This window comes from Stegodyphus dumicola, chromosome 8, assembly GCF_044657685.1.
Source record: "Stegodyphus dumicola isolate Sdum_Otavi_A_Nest chromosome 8, ASM4465768v1".
Taxonomy (NCBI): domain Eukaryota; kingdom Metazoa; phylum Arthropoda; class Arachnida; order Araneae; family Eresidae; genus Stegodyphus; species Stegodyphus dumicola.
Window position 1 is genome coordinate 189,972,100 of NC_140775.1, and position 15,485 is coordinate 189,987,584.

Consider the following 15,485-nt stretch of genomic DNA (forward strand, 5'->3'; position numbering starts at 1 on the left):
ACAATTTCAGATTTTTTTTTTTTTTTTTTTTTTTAACCTCTGCTTTCTTTGTGAGATTCCAGTTTTACTGACTTAGATTAATTGTTTATTTCTAATCTCGTGTTAAGAGGTAGATTATTCAGTTTTTTTTTCTAGTATAAATTTAATGCTGCCTTAAATGAAGAAAATTTTTTATTAAATTATATTCACAATTTTAAGCTTAAACATATATATGTACATAATTAAAGACAAAATACATTTATATATCTACGTAATTAAAGACTAAAGAATTTTGAACCAACCAATACAAACACTTGAGTTTTGAAAAATTTTTTTAAATAAAATTTTTTAGTTTTTGCATCATATGAAAAATGCAAAATTCAGTAGTTTTTAAATTACAAGAAGTTTTGAAAAAATAGAAATACATAAAAAAAAGTAAAATAAAAATCTGAAAGCTTTCATATTTTTATTACGCGTTTTTTTAACGTTTTATGTGCTACCTTTATTTATTAAATATCATGTTCTTCGAACTTAAACCACAAAATTCTATCCACAGCGATATCACAAAATATTCAAAAGAGCATATCTTTAGAATTTTCGATAAACAGTCTCGCACGCTGGAAATATTTTTTTTTTATTTTATTTTTTATTTATTTTTAAGTACAATGTTGCCATTGGTCGCTTTGAAATCGTTGTTGAGTTTCTTAATCAAAAAATCATTAATGCTTTGCAAAACATGAAATATATAAAAAAACATATTCTAAATCTGAGCCTCCAGATGCTCATATTCGGGTGGAGACGTCCGTTATTCAAAACTGGATGGCTGTAGGTACATTTGTTTTATCACAATGCGAGAAACATACATACATTTGTGCAGATTCTTCATAATTTAATTTCTTTAAGTATAATACAGGGCTGTAATATTTGGTGGCGACAATTTCAAAAGTGATTCGCCGTTTGTAGTGAATCGACGCGAAATGCCAAAACGAAATTAATAGCTCCTCTGTGCTAACGCTCCTTTGGACTAAAAGAAGAAATTTTCAGATGAACAAGTAAATTTTAATCATTTATTGAAGAACTAAAACATATAAAAGGTGTTTCAAAAATAACTCTTATTTGCATTCCTCGGATTAAGTTTAAATTAAATTTATTATTGATTTCTTATTATAATTATATTTTATATATTCACAAGCTTTTATTAGCAGTGAATTTATTCACTGGTTAATTCAATTTTTTTTTTACTGAAAACCTTTTCCTGCTTGGTTTATTTTTGCACTTGCTTTGACTCTGTCATAGATAGAGACATCAGCACAAGCTCGAAATGTTTCTTGAGGACCACATCCCAGATTATATGTTCCGTCTGAGCACTTGCCCCAATTATTTTCTGTAAGCAGAGGTAAAAAAGTCAGATTATTCACTGGAAAAGAATATGCGTTTATTTAACATGTAAAGAACAGTGGCGTAGTTACAGCTTTTAGCCGCCTGGGGCGGTCTTTGGTTTTGACGCCCCTTTTGATATATAAGCAAGTAGATACCAAACATGTTAAAACTACATGTACATTAATGAAAATACTTATTTTTGAAGAAAAATTTCAATTCTGGCATTTTAAAATTATATTATTATTATTATTATTATTTGTTCACAAAACTATTCATAACATTATAAGAATGTGCCCGCCCTCTCTAGTTATGAAACCAATAAAGAAACGGATTAAATCTCATGTCTTCCCATTCTGTTTGAAGAAAATGCATTTCTTTTACAGTAAGACCCCGCTTAACGCGGGGGATACGTCCCATCGAAGTAGAGCGTAATGCGAAACAGCGCTAAGCGAGGCTATCTTAACATGTAAATAATGGGGTTAGGGGAAGACGGATAAAAAATAGTTAGGCATTAAATTTAATAATGTTTTTTTTTAATAAAAATAAAATCAAACATTTATTTCTTACAAAAATAAAAACAATATAAACGCATATACTTTTAAAAACAAATAAAATTCTCAGTCAGATCATTCAGTCTATTCTGGGTTTCCAATTTTCTGCCTTTTTGTCAAGAAGGCATTATGATAGATTGGCTTAATGGCATATTGCGTTCAATTTCGTCGTCAATCCATATAGACAGTCGTTTTTCCATTTCCTCTATAATGTTATTTCTAGATCGGGTAATTCTAGTTGCAGTTGCCGATGACAGTATTTTTTCTTTATTCTTAAGAAAGAATTGTCCTTATTGTTGAAGTTGCCAAAATCAATGCAGCACTAATTTGAGATTGACGTTCACCGGAATCTGATCTTCTAATCACTTGCATTTGAGTTTCCAGTGAAATGCCTTTTTCTGGTTGCTTTCTTTTCTTGTGTTTTACTCGTATTATCACCCATGATAAAAACTAAAGATCATAATATTTGTCGCTGTATTATTAATCGTTATAGTATTATATATCAAATTTAAACTTACAATAATGTCAACAAATGTTGTTTCAAATGATAAAAAGCAAGAAACACAACTACACTGTTTCGGATATGTTATTTGGAAACCTAGCGCTGCGCACAATTTCGGAGAATCCCCGGGTTGAAATAAAAGAGCGCTAAACCGAAACAGAGCTAAACGAAACAGCGTTAAGCGGGGTCTTACTGTACTTAACATCGGAAATCTTGTCCTGACGAAGTAAAATCTGTAGACATTATTAAGGCTTGAAAATTAATTGATGAGAAGGACAGAAATTCAAGCAGATACTGATAAGTGTTGCCACTAAACATAAAACCTTTCCGAAAACTCAAATGCTTCTTTCCGAAATCCACTCTGCGATAAAGTTACTTCTCCTAAAAATGACCCATTTTATTTATTATTATTTCAATATCATATTATTTTAATGTAGAATTTTCCACATTCCACTCTTTTCAGAGCTATTATATGTATGCGGGTCATGATAAATTGCAATTATATGTATGTGGGGGCAAGATGCTGGAAATTATTTTGAGAAATCTCCTCTTCGCAAATCAGTTCATTCGGTGTCGTTGGTAGCGCCATCTGTCGAACGTTTAAAAAAATACTTGCCAAAGCAAACCAAGAATATTGAATTGAATTTAAATTAACGCGGTATCAAACTTGATTGCAAATTCTCGGGAGTAAAACAAAATACGTAGTTATTATTAATTGAAATCTGTTACAATCCTATCGTATCCAATCGTATCTGTTACAATCCTTTCAAAAGTTTATTGTATTAAACATTCCCAAATCAGTTCATCCAGTGTTGTTGGTGGCGCCATCTATCGAACGTATGCAAAAATACTTGCCAAAGTAAACCAAGAGTATTGAATTGAATTTAAATTAACGCAGTCCTCGATGAAAAAAAAAAAAAAAAAAAAAGGGCGTAGTTATTATTAATTGAAAATTAATTCATATCTGTTATAATCTTTTCAAAATTTTATTGTATTAAACGTTTAAATTTACACAGTACAGTTGTGATAAATCGTAAATTTTTTCGAAATCTTATAATAAAGGTTCTTGAACTTATCGAATTTCAAATATCTCAAATATTCATATACGAAAAATAATAAGAAAAAAAGAAAAAAATACTTAATATTAAAAGCTTTTGCTGCAGAGAAATTTCGAAGAATTAAAATGTTTTGAGTTTTAACTTATTTTTAACTGTGTTTTAGATCACGATTAGAAAGATTTGAGTGATGGGAAATGCGTAGATATTTGACATTTTGAATCTCGGGTCTTTCGTGAAAATTATAGTTCCCATTCGTAACTTTCAGATCCACAAGTGCTTAAAAATAGATAGTTTAGCTAATCACTAACTAGAGCAGGGTTCTCATTAGTGCTGCCATCTAGTAACAAGTAGTTAAACACAAAGTCAAATTTTAGGGGTCACAATTCTATATATGAAATTACAGAAATTGTATTAATGAGACTTTTAAAGAATTACATTATTTTATAGTAATGAGATTAATAAAGGCCTAAAGGAATCTGTTGAGCTATCGAGTGACTCAAATTCTATTTCTGCAAAAATGCTTGAGTGAATTCTGGATTGGAGCTTGGATTCCGACAACTTCTGAAACCCTCATAAATGATCTCCTGTCGTTCAACACCATATACTTAAGTAAAACGATTTTTCTAGGTTTCATGCTTATTAAATCCACTATCCCTTTAAAACATGATTTTTCTTTCATTAATTTTTATATGCTTGAAAAACCCTAAAACTAATTTTTAAATGTGTATTGTTTACCAAGAAATAAATTATTTATGAAAAAATATTTATTTTTATATCTTTATTTTATATTTAATATCTGGGAACAAAAACAAGTCTTGGTGGTAAAAAGGGGTCATGACTAAAGAATAGTTTAAGAAACGTTGCTTCAGAATTACAGCTATTATGCACAAAGAAACAATGATTGTCTGAAGATAGTATCTATTTATTCTAATTTGAGTATAGTTTTAATTCCAGTTAGTGGCACAATGGATTTCATCTATGCTAGTGTAACATCCTAGAATAGTTCAATATGTAACAATATACATGTTTAAAAATTTATTCAAAATAATTTTTAGATGGCAAAAAATTATATTATTATTATTTATAATATAAATATATTTATGTTATAAATAATAATAATATAATTTTTTTAAATTTTATTAATAATTTCCTGGGCTTGGACTAACTGTAACTCAGACAAGTGAGCATTAGCAGCAATAACAACACAAAATTAAAAGAACACTTTCAATGCCCTCTGCCTGAGGAGCAAAGAAATCTCTGCCTGAGCTTTCTGCCTGATTACAAGTCCCCTGGGGGTCGAATGGGAGCAATTCCGGTGCTCTGGCTAAGTTTGTTTACAGACTCGACTTCGGGAGAAATATTAACAGTCTTCACAGTGACTAGAACCATCGTTTATTCGGTGGTAGGTTTGTAAGGTATTTCTACCGCTTTCCTACCGTGCCTTCGTTGTGTAGTGGTCAGCACACTGAGCCGGTATTTCAGTTGCCCGTGGTTCGATTCCCGGCGAAGACGTTGCTAATTTTTCATCTTGCCTGCTTCCAAAAAATACCTAATGTCACTACAGTGGCGCCCGAACTAAAAGAGTAGTGGATGATGACTCTCTACAACAGGATTTGGCGATTGGGCCCCTAAAAACCCCAGTCGTCCTTTACAAGGGGGAGTATGTAAGGTATTTCTCCCGCCTTCCGTGCCTTCGTAGTGTAGTGGTCAGCACACTGAGCCGGGATTTCAGAGGTCCGTCTTTCGATTCCCAGCGAAGGCGTTGCTAATTTTTCATCTTCTCTGCTTCTAAAAAGTACCTAATGCATCTACAGGTTTAGGCTTGCAGGGACCATATGGTACTGTCGTATCTGCCCCTTGGTATTGGGGACGCTACATGGTTTGATATCAAAGGTTGCCATCGGGGATTAGCTCCCCTTGGTCAACAGTGGGGGACAATCGATATCAAAGACGCGTTCTCTGATTTTTAGGTAGATGCGCAGGCGTCCATTACTGACTTTGTGTGCAATGTGCAATTAACTATACTTTGTGGGATGAAATTGTCGCCCTGGGTTGACCGGGATGTTATGCCTGCTCGGATCGCTTCTAGGGGTTAGGGAGTTTAACTATGTAAAGGCAACCTCGACTTAACCAGTTCTGGGTGCCTAGTGGTCTGGTCTGGGTCTGGTCAGGTCTGGGTCCGGGTGCTCTTCCTCCTAGTGTACTGCCTTATTACAGAAAACATTTCTTCCGCTTCTTCAAAAGAAGCATCATAGCTTTTAATTTTGTTCCTTGAACAAGAGGGACCCAGAGAAGGCGATTGTTCATTTTTCATCTCTCTGGCTTTTCAAATTAACCTAATGTCTCTACAATGGAGCCCGAACTAAAAGGGTGGTGGACGATGATTTCTCCCCACCCAGGATTTGGCGATTGGGTCACTTAAAAACCCCAGTCGCCCTTTAAAAGGTGGAGTATATAGGGTATTACCCCCCTCCTCGGCGTGCCTTCGTGGTGTAGTGGTTCTGCGCGCTGGGTTGGTATATTCCAGAAGTCCGCGGTTCGATTCCCGGCGAAGGCGATTGTTAATTTTTCATCTTGCCTGCTTCCAAAAATACCTAGTGTCTCTAACAACTATAACATTGTTGTTAAAGAAGTCTACTTGCACCTTTAAAATAGATTAATTCTTTTTCTGCAATGTATAGAGATTACTTATGTGTTTACATTTATAATATTAAACAGTTATTTTAATCTTATATTGCCAAACTTCAGAAATTGTTTTTTTTAATGGAACCGTAAACTTTACAATGTAGCACTGTTGTTCATTCAAAGTAAATAACGAAACCTTAGCATATTGAAATAGATTTAGTGCTGATAAAAGATACAGTTCATTACTATATGATTATGCTCAGAAAAACTGATAATATATAAAGGTTTCGAAAAGCTGCGCGTTTTTAGAACCAGAAAAAAAGGAATCATTCACTGTAGCCAAATAGATTTGTAAATTTTACGAAAGTTTAATGATCTAGCTAACACAAAATTTACGGGTCTACTTAACAACCTTGAATGATTAACAAACTGTAACAAACGTAAATTTTACGACGTAGCACATTAATTCACACAAATTAGATAAAAATACTTTGCACATTAAAACAAGTTTCTTGATTATAAAAGATATCGTTCATCCTTGTAAGATGATGTTTGGAATGCTTGGTAAAATGCAAAGTTTTCAAAGCAACTGCACCACTTTAGAACAAGGAATGCTCGAAATTATTCAAAAATTAGAAAATTTAACGAAAGTTGGTTCTAATTTTCAAAAAAAATTACGAAACTACTTTTCTACACTGCAGAAATTCTAATCTGGTTACGACGTTATTACAACGACTGTTACTGTTACGACTGTTACTGTTTAAACTGAAAGTTTACAACGTAACTCATTTATTTACACAAATTAAATAACGCAAAACAACCTCATGAAGATTAATTTAATGCTTATAATACTATTGGTCATTTTTGTGCGATGATATTTGGAATAGTTAATATTACGTGATTCCTCGCTTATTTCGCCCATTTTTTTTAAACTAATTTCATAGTCCAAAATGAAAAGTGGTCATGAATAAACTACTGGTAACTATCAGAGTACTTTTTCTTTAAAAAAAAAACCAAATTCCGATCCTAATTCATAGTAATATTAACATTACAATAGCTGATGGATATTGAGTTGATGTCTGATGATTACAGATTCAGACGTGTGTGGCTCAATTACCTTGTAAAGCCTCAGGGGCATCTCACGTGAATGAGACTTGACTGCACTTCCCAAGAGGGATATTGGAAAAACGAAGGAGAAAAAAGGCAAACAGAAGACTCAGATTTCTAAAGGTCGAATGCATCAGCAGCGGATAAGGCTACACTGAGTTGAAACGTAAATAACAGAAATAAGGATATGGAAGCTGCATATTTGAAAAGTTTCGCAAGTGCGAGAACACCTGCCACGTCCGGGTTGCTTAATGAAGAATGTGTGCAAAATACGTTTCAAATAATAAATGCGAGGGAAAATAAAATGGATAAAATGCTAATACAAAAATTAAAATACAAACTGAATACACTGAATAAAAATTAAAAATAATAAAGGTCCTAGAGGGAAAGACTATGTATAGGGTCAGTTCATAAGCTCGTGCGCATTAAGTGTATGCGTGGAATTCACTATGACACATTTACTAAAACAATACAATTTTGAGCCTGTTGAAACTTGTCATCGTTTGACTCACATATTATTCAGTTCATCACCAACTTTCGTAAATATCGAGCGCATTTTAGTACCCATAGAAGATAATCAGTACAAACATGCTGTGCTACATTTTTTATTTTCGTGTGGTGAATCTGCCAGGTTTGCAGCGATAAAAATTACTAGTGTGCACGGTGAACAGACTATGAGTGTAAGGACTGTCCAGAAATGGTTTAAAAATTTTAAAGTTGGAAAAAGCAGCATGGATGATGAACCCCGTTCGGGACGTTTTAAACTGTTAGAGCCAAATCAAACGATTTATTCAGAAATTTATAGTGAACAACTTTGCCGTCTAAACTCAGAATGGATCAAATAACGCCCACGATGGCTGAATATCAAGAAAGTGTTGTTTTATCGTGATAACGCTAGACCGCATACGGCTCGAACAATTAGTGAAAATTAGTGAATTTAATTGGAAGCTTTTACCACATCCTGCTTACTCCCCAGATATTGGTACCCCAGATTTTGCCACACTACTTACCCCCAAAGTGATTTTCACTTATTTCGTGCCTTAAAAAATCTTTTACTGGGAAAAAAATTAAATTCTAAACAGGATGTACGCAAAGAACTTTCAAGTTTTTTTGCATCAAAATCAGAGTTTTTCTACAACAATGGCATAAAAAAGCTGCCTGTAAGATGGCGAGACATTGTAGATAATGGAGGAAAATATATAATCGATTAAAATGTTAAATTGTGTTTTTTTATGTTATTTAAAAATTTACCAAAAAATGCGCACGAATTTATGGACTGACCTGCACGAATTTATGAACTGAGTAAGGGGGGGGTTATACGAATACTTTTTAAATTTTCAAAATCCATTGCTAAAAACTAGGGGGAAATATACGCGAGGGAATACGATACCTGAAATTTTCAAAACAATTTTCAAAATCTTAGAACATGAATTAGCGAAAATCATCCAGTGCAATCAAGAAGATTCGTAAGTTTTACGAAAATTCGGAAAAGTGATTTGAAGTTAACTTACCTCCCCGGTACTGCCACTGTAAAACGCAATGCGAACATCTAAGATCCCTTGGTAACTTGAGAGGTACATGAATCAATCCCATCTGTTCTTTTGTCACATAATATCGAGTGCCTGTACCATCTGCAAGCTGTAGAGGGTATTTATCCAAGCAATCTTGTTCAACGATTTTATTCGTGTTATTGTTGGGACAGATCCGGAACTCGAAGTATCCCAAATGGTTTGCAGTCAAATCAACGGTGGTCTCGATTTCCTGTGAAAATGGAGAAAATGAAGTAATTTATGCATTTTTTTAATGTTATTTAATTTACTTTACTAATATGCATCGTAATGATATATCTCTCAATTTTTAATTGATTATTATGCTGTCCTGAATATTTTACTTCTTCAACTTTCGTAAAATCTGGAACCGCTTTGATAGCAGAAGTTCTGTTCAACGCTCGGCCTGTTGGCATAGCGTGAGAGATAATACAGGAGTGAATATGGTATTTTGACACAAAATAGGACTTTTTCTGAAGTATATAAATTTTTTTCCATATTTTCATTATGCCTAGATATTAAATTTTGTGAGAGATTTATGGAGAAATTTAAAAATTTATCTTGGCGCATTTTTTTCAGTTTGCGCCAAGAATAATTCACTTGGAGAAATTCTTAATTTATAATAACCTACTTATTATTATTATTTTTTTTTTCAATGACGCACGAGAGGAAAAAGGTTCCGCCGTTAATTCTTTCAAATAATTTTAAAAAAGTGCTTAAGCTAAATTTTCGTTATTATCGCTCATATTAAATACGCCAAATTGTAAATTCACGTATCTTAGGAAATTTTGAATAAAAAGCTCTAATTTTTCTTCAGATATGCTTAGAAATACATCTACTTTAAGATGATGTTAAAAACGGTTTGGGTTATAATACAAAAATTTTTTCGAAAAATTTATGAAAAAGTATTTAAAAATACAAATTTCTAAAATAAATAATAAAAAAAAAATGTGCGAATTATATTTGGATTAAGCCTAAATTTCGAATTCTGGAAGAAAAAATCAAGTAAGTTTAATAAAAAAAGAGAGATTAACAAGTTCAATTAACATTGAGAAGCTAAAGTTTTGAGAGCTAATTTTAAAAAAAAAAGACTCGTGTGAATTTTACAAAATTTGGCATTTTGGCATAATTTGAGTCGTAGAAGGAATTTCCCAATTTTGAGTTAACTTCAACCCCAGTTTTGAGGGAGTGCACCCCGGGGCGGTGATACGATAGTCCCTCACTCCTCTACCCTACTACCAACCACACAAGAGGACTTCCAGCTCGCCATATAGTTAGAGTGCCCCCATGCCGCAAAGATATTATACGTTTACAAACATCCATGCCTTCTCTGGGATTCGAAACCGGGCCCTTTGGTACCACACTAGGCTTCCCTAAATACGATACTGTCTGGGAGGCCACTATTCGATTCGTTAGAGAATTGCAGGCTTACTAGTCATCTAATAAATCTGATTTTCATGACAGTTTGGTAAGAAATAAAATATGAGTAGATATTTTTTAAATCAATTTATTGTAATTACGTGAAGTAAATAATTTCATACATATAAAATTCGACTAATTGTGAAAGCAATCAAACGGGGAAAAAAAAGATAACTTGGTCTGTCTAATTATAACCTCGTCTGCCTAACCTAAATTATAAGGTATTTCTCCCGCCTTCGTGGTGTGGTCCGCGGTTCGATTCCGGCGAAGGCGTTGCTAATTTTTCAATCTCTCTTGCCTGTTTCCAAAAATACCTAATGCTTCTACAACATCAGGTTTACGGTTAATTTACATAAGTTTAAATTACATGCCGTTAAATTTTTTACGACAAAAAAATCTTCCGAATGAAAAATTACACCATAAATTAATATCCCTTTTTAGCTGAAAAGGGGAGTATTAGTCCTGATAAAAGAATTTTACGATGGTTCACTATAAACAGTGAGTCATTTTTCAAATTGCTGCCACCAAATATTATCGCTCTGTATTATTTTTAAATAAAATAAATAATGAAGAATCTGTATGTATATATGAGCAATAGCTCATACATCAGTCTACTTTGCCGGTCACCTATGACCTCTATCCCGCACCTGAAATAACCAGATGTCCGCCACCGGTCACCGCTATGGCAATCAATATGTTAATTGTAATTGAAATTGTTTTAATTTTAACTGGATCATTTTTAAAACTGAAACTACGGACTTGAAGTCAAGTGTCCAAGAGACATACAGCAGTGCAAGCTTTATGAACATTATGAAGCGTCTTTTATAAGCATGAATGATATTATAAAATTAGTTTCAAATCCTAGAGATGATCCCCTGGTGTTCATTTACAATGAATAATCCTATAAAGTAAATCGTATTCCTAAAATTTCCAAATTATAAAATTTTTTTTAAATTAAATTTTGAAATTCATCGAAATTTTGTTCCCTTTTTATTAACACTATGAGCGGTCAGGGTTTTCGCTAAGAAAGCAGAAATTTCCCAAAACTACCATGAGAACAAATTATTTTTTGATTTTAATGTAAAAACTCTCCTGATATTTCCTACCTGGATTTGTTTTCTTTTGATATATTGCCTTAATTTCTTTGACTTATTTTAATATGTACGTATATATACGTTTTTAAAAATATCACAAAAAATATTCTAGGCCGTATATGTACGGCCTTGTCACTCAGAGGGTTTTAATAGATAAATTTAAGTGAATATTGGCTTTAAAATTGAATCAATAACTTACTTGGCCTACAGTATAGTTTCTGACGATGATCCCTAGACCATACTTTCCTCCCGCTTCATTCGGCCTAGGCTGTTGAACGTGATAGGGGTCACCACAGACACCGCATTTACCATTATTAATCTGCCACTGTACCTGTATAATACAACAGCAACCATGAAATATGTAAAAAAGAATTGATAAATAAAATACAATTAAAATAAAAGGTTTTTATACAATAAGATTATAAGTCATTCTCTCCTTTCTTCCAACATGCCTTCGTGGTGTAACGGTAGCCTACTCTGCGTGTATTCGAGAGGTCCAGGTTGGAGTACCGGTGAGGACGCTGCTGATTTCTCACGTTCTCTGCTTTAAAATAGCCTAGTGACTCTACAGTGGCACCCGAACTAAATGGTAGTGGATAATAATTAATCACCTCAAGGATTTCTCGACTGAGTTCCCTAATTCCTAGTCGCCCTTTAAAAGGAGGAGGTATATTCTTTTCCAGTATGTCTTCGGGCTTTAAAAATAACCTAATGACTCTACAAGTTTTTATTTAAATAATGCATGCAAATTAAGGCACTAAAAGGAGAAAAATGAAATTATTAAATAGTTAAATGTGAAAAACAGATTTAAGAATTCTGTTTACAGAATTCATCTACAATTTTATATCGCCAATAATAAATGCATGGAGCATCTAAATAGTGAAATCTATTAATTTAATTGCGTTGTCAATTGCATAGGTTGCGCATGAGCAAACTGCGGCTAGCGAAGCGGATGCCGTTCTCCGGCTCCTAATAGGCGGCTCCTGAGCAGCATGCGATTCTTTTCACCCTTCCAAAGCATGGGATTCTTGGATTCTTTGGACACATTTCTTGCAGCAAACAGTAGTTTCGTTTTTGAAATATAATTGGGTTTTGATACAGGATTCGTGCAACAACGAGCTTTTTCACTAGTTAGTAATTTAACTTAAATTATATTATATGACTTGTTAAGGTATTTCTCCCGCCTTCCTAGCGTGCTTTCGTGGTGTAGTGGGCAGCACACTGAGCCGGTATTTCAGAGGTGCGTGATTCGATTCCCGGCGAAGGTGTTTTCTCATTTTTCATCTTTCCGGCTTTAAAAAAAAAAAAAAAAAAAAAAAAAAAAAAAAAATCTGAAATGTTTCAGATTTTAAATTACGTCCAAAGGGGCGTTTTTTAACATTTTGTGTGTTACCTTTCTTTATTAAATATCATGTTCCTCGCACTTAAACCATAAGATCCAGTGCAACAGCAATATCGCAAAATAGTTTTAAAACGAGCCTATCTTTAGAATTTCCGATACAGAGACTCACGCGCTGGAGATAAAAATGTTTTTTCTGCACAACGTTGCCATTGCTCGCTTTGAAATCCTTGAGTTTGTTAATCAAAAATTCGTCAAAGTTTTAAAAAATAGGAAATCGATCATAAAACAAATTTCAAATTTCAAATTTCAAATTTGGTCTTCCACATGCTCATATTCGTTGGAGGATTACGTTATTCAAAATTCGATGACTCTATGTACCGTTGTTTTATCACAATACGAGAAATATACATACATTTATGCAGATTTTTCATTATTTAATTTCTTCAAATATAATGCAGGACTCTAACATTTTATGGCAACAGTTTGAAAAGTGAACCGACATTTATGAGTCCGACGCAAAATGCCAAAACGAAACTAATAGTCCTTCGGGATTCAAATCCCTTTGGACTAAAATAAAATTACCTAATGTCTCTACAGTGACGCCCGAACTAAAAGGTTTGTGGATGATAACTCTCCACACCCAGGATACTTTTCTTTTTTATAATAAATAATTTAGGCAGGGTCCAAGCGAGCGATTAGTTTCTAATAAATAATATATCGAATATAAAAAAGTACGATGCAATACTTAACTGTCTGTCCGGAATTCTAAAGGTATGCTGCTTTTAAATATTTTGTGATTTTGCTTTTTTTTTTTTTTTTTTTTCTAAAAAAAAATCTAATATCAGTTTTTTACATAAAGGCATATCATATCTGTCGCAATAATTTCATACTCCGACTGGTAAATATGCATATGAAAATCTAAATTTTAGGCCAAATTTGTTTTAAAAGTTTCTTTTTCATGCTTTTATAAAATAAAAAGCACTTTTTATGCTTTTACAGACGGATACAAATTTTTATAAAAATTAAGATTCACTCCAATTTGCGTTGAAAAAGCTAAAAAAAAGTATATTTATCAACCAAATACCAGACACTAATATACTAAAAATTAATGCATTAATAATTGCAAAAGTAATTTGTCTTTTCCTTTATTAAACATTAAGTTTTAACATATTAATAATAGGTAGTTAAGGACGAAATTTTTATAATCTGTTTTTTAGAATCTGGTATCTGATATTTTCAGTATTTAGAATCGAAGAAATAGAAGGTACAGGAAGGAATTAACATACAAATGTCGTGTTAGGTACAATCAAAGGCCAAATTTGATGATTTATTTACATTATTCAAACCGAAGATAAAATATTTCCGAAAAGTTTTTATAAATAAAATTACTTACGTAAATTCCCCCGCAAAACAATTCATTGTCATTATAATTCTTAGGCGTATAGTAACCAAATCTCCACATTGAGGATCTCGAAGGTGGTTCTAGAAGTCGCCCATGCGCCCAGACCTGGATTAATAAAGCAGAAAAAAATATCACAAATAAACTGTTCTCCATGTTTCAAAAGAAAAATGAAAGCAATAAGCTTTTTGTGAAAGCACGAGAACTAGAATTAATGGTAAATGAAAGATTCAATTTTTCACGGTTTTATATATATCTGTCAAACGATATCAGTTATTTGGACGTGAAAGAGATTTGCTTGTCACCGAGTGTCATTGCCTTTACGTATCATGATAATTTCTGTTTCTTATATTTTTTACGTCTAATTAAACATACGCGAATTTATATTTCATAAGCATTAGGGTGAGGATATATTCCTCGAATTTTAAAGTATGTTCTAAGATTTCATAAATATTAAGATTTTCAGAGAATGTTGAACAAATTAGCTCATTACAGAATTTTTTCCTACTGTTATTTTATTTTCCAATGCAACTGTTATATTACTTTTATATTTAAATAGCTTTTATAAGCTATTTTTAGTTCAATATTAATGTTTACTGTGCGTGGAATATTGCCATTGGTTTAAACACCAATTCTTGATAATTATCGCGCTCAAATTTTGTATACACAATGCAATATGATGAAGCGGTTTTTTTTTTTCAAAATTTGATTTAGATTTTTACTTCCTTGTACGAAGTCAAAAGGAAGTATTGTAATCGCGAAAAGTTTCAGGCAGCATATTTCAACGAAAATATCCATTTTGACCGCTATCGAATGCAATTTAACGATGTTTTTGCGTGATATCTGCACCTAAGAACAGAATAAAATACTCTTTTCCTCCAACAAAATTATAACTGCTTTAAAATGAATTCTGAAGAGAATTTTTCGTGGCATCTGTACGAACGTACGTACATATCTCGCATAACTCAAAAAACGAGTAGCCTCAGAACGTTGAAATTTTGTACATAGGACTGCTATAACATGTAGATGTGCATCTCGTATTTTGGTTGCAATAGGTCGCACCAAACGTATATAAATATATTTATATATATATCCACTCTGTTACCCGGCTCAGTGATCTCAATTTCTTTACTCTTATATGTTTGTAAATTCTACATTGTTTGCTTTAAAAATGATTGAATTATGTTGTTTTTATCTTCCGGTTAAGGTTTTTATGCCTTTCGTAAATCTGTATGTAATATTTTTAGAACTATTAACAATTTAAAAGTTGTTTAAGTGTCTAATAATTTTTTTGATGGAGGCCATAGCTTGTTTACATTTGAAATAGCAGAGTAGTGGATTTGTTGGCAATCTAGAGAAACTTAACTTCGCAACAACAAAGATAACGCCTTCATTTATTATTGCGAATTAAATCATGCTTAATGCTTTCTGGAATTTTTTCGAGAAAATAAGTGTTTAAGATTTACATAATTTTTAATAATT

At 32.7% G+C, this 15,485-nt stretch overlaps 1 protein-coding gene across 1 annotated transcript; it reads right to left on the reverse strand.

The window, feature by feature from the left end:
* Positions 1–1,032: 1,032 nt before the first annotated feature.
* Positions 1,033–14,224, reverse strand: LOC118190844 (uncharacterized). The gene is made up of 4 exons (XM_035361622.2): positions 13,998–14,224; positions 11,462–11,593; positions 8,714–8,963; positions 1,033–1,363 (listed from the first exon to the last, which is right to left on the reverse strand). The coding sequence occupies exons 1-4, from the start codon at positions 14,157–14,159 to the stop codon at positions 1,218–1,220; spliced, it is 690 nt and encodes a 229-aa protein (XP_035217513.1). The 5' UTR covers positions 14,160–14,224; the 3' UTR covers positions 1,033–1,217.
* Between the last annotated feature and the right edge of the window lie 1,261 nt (positions 14,225–15,485).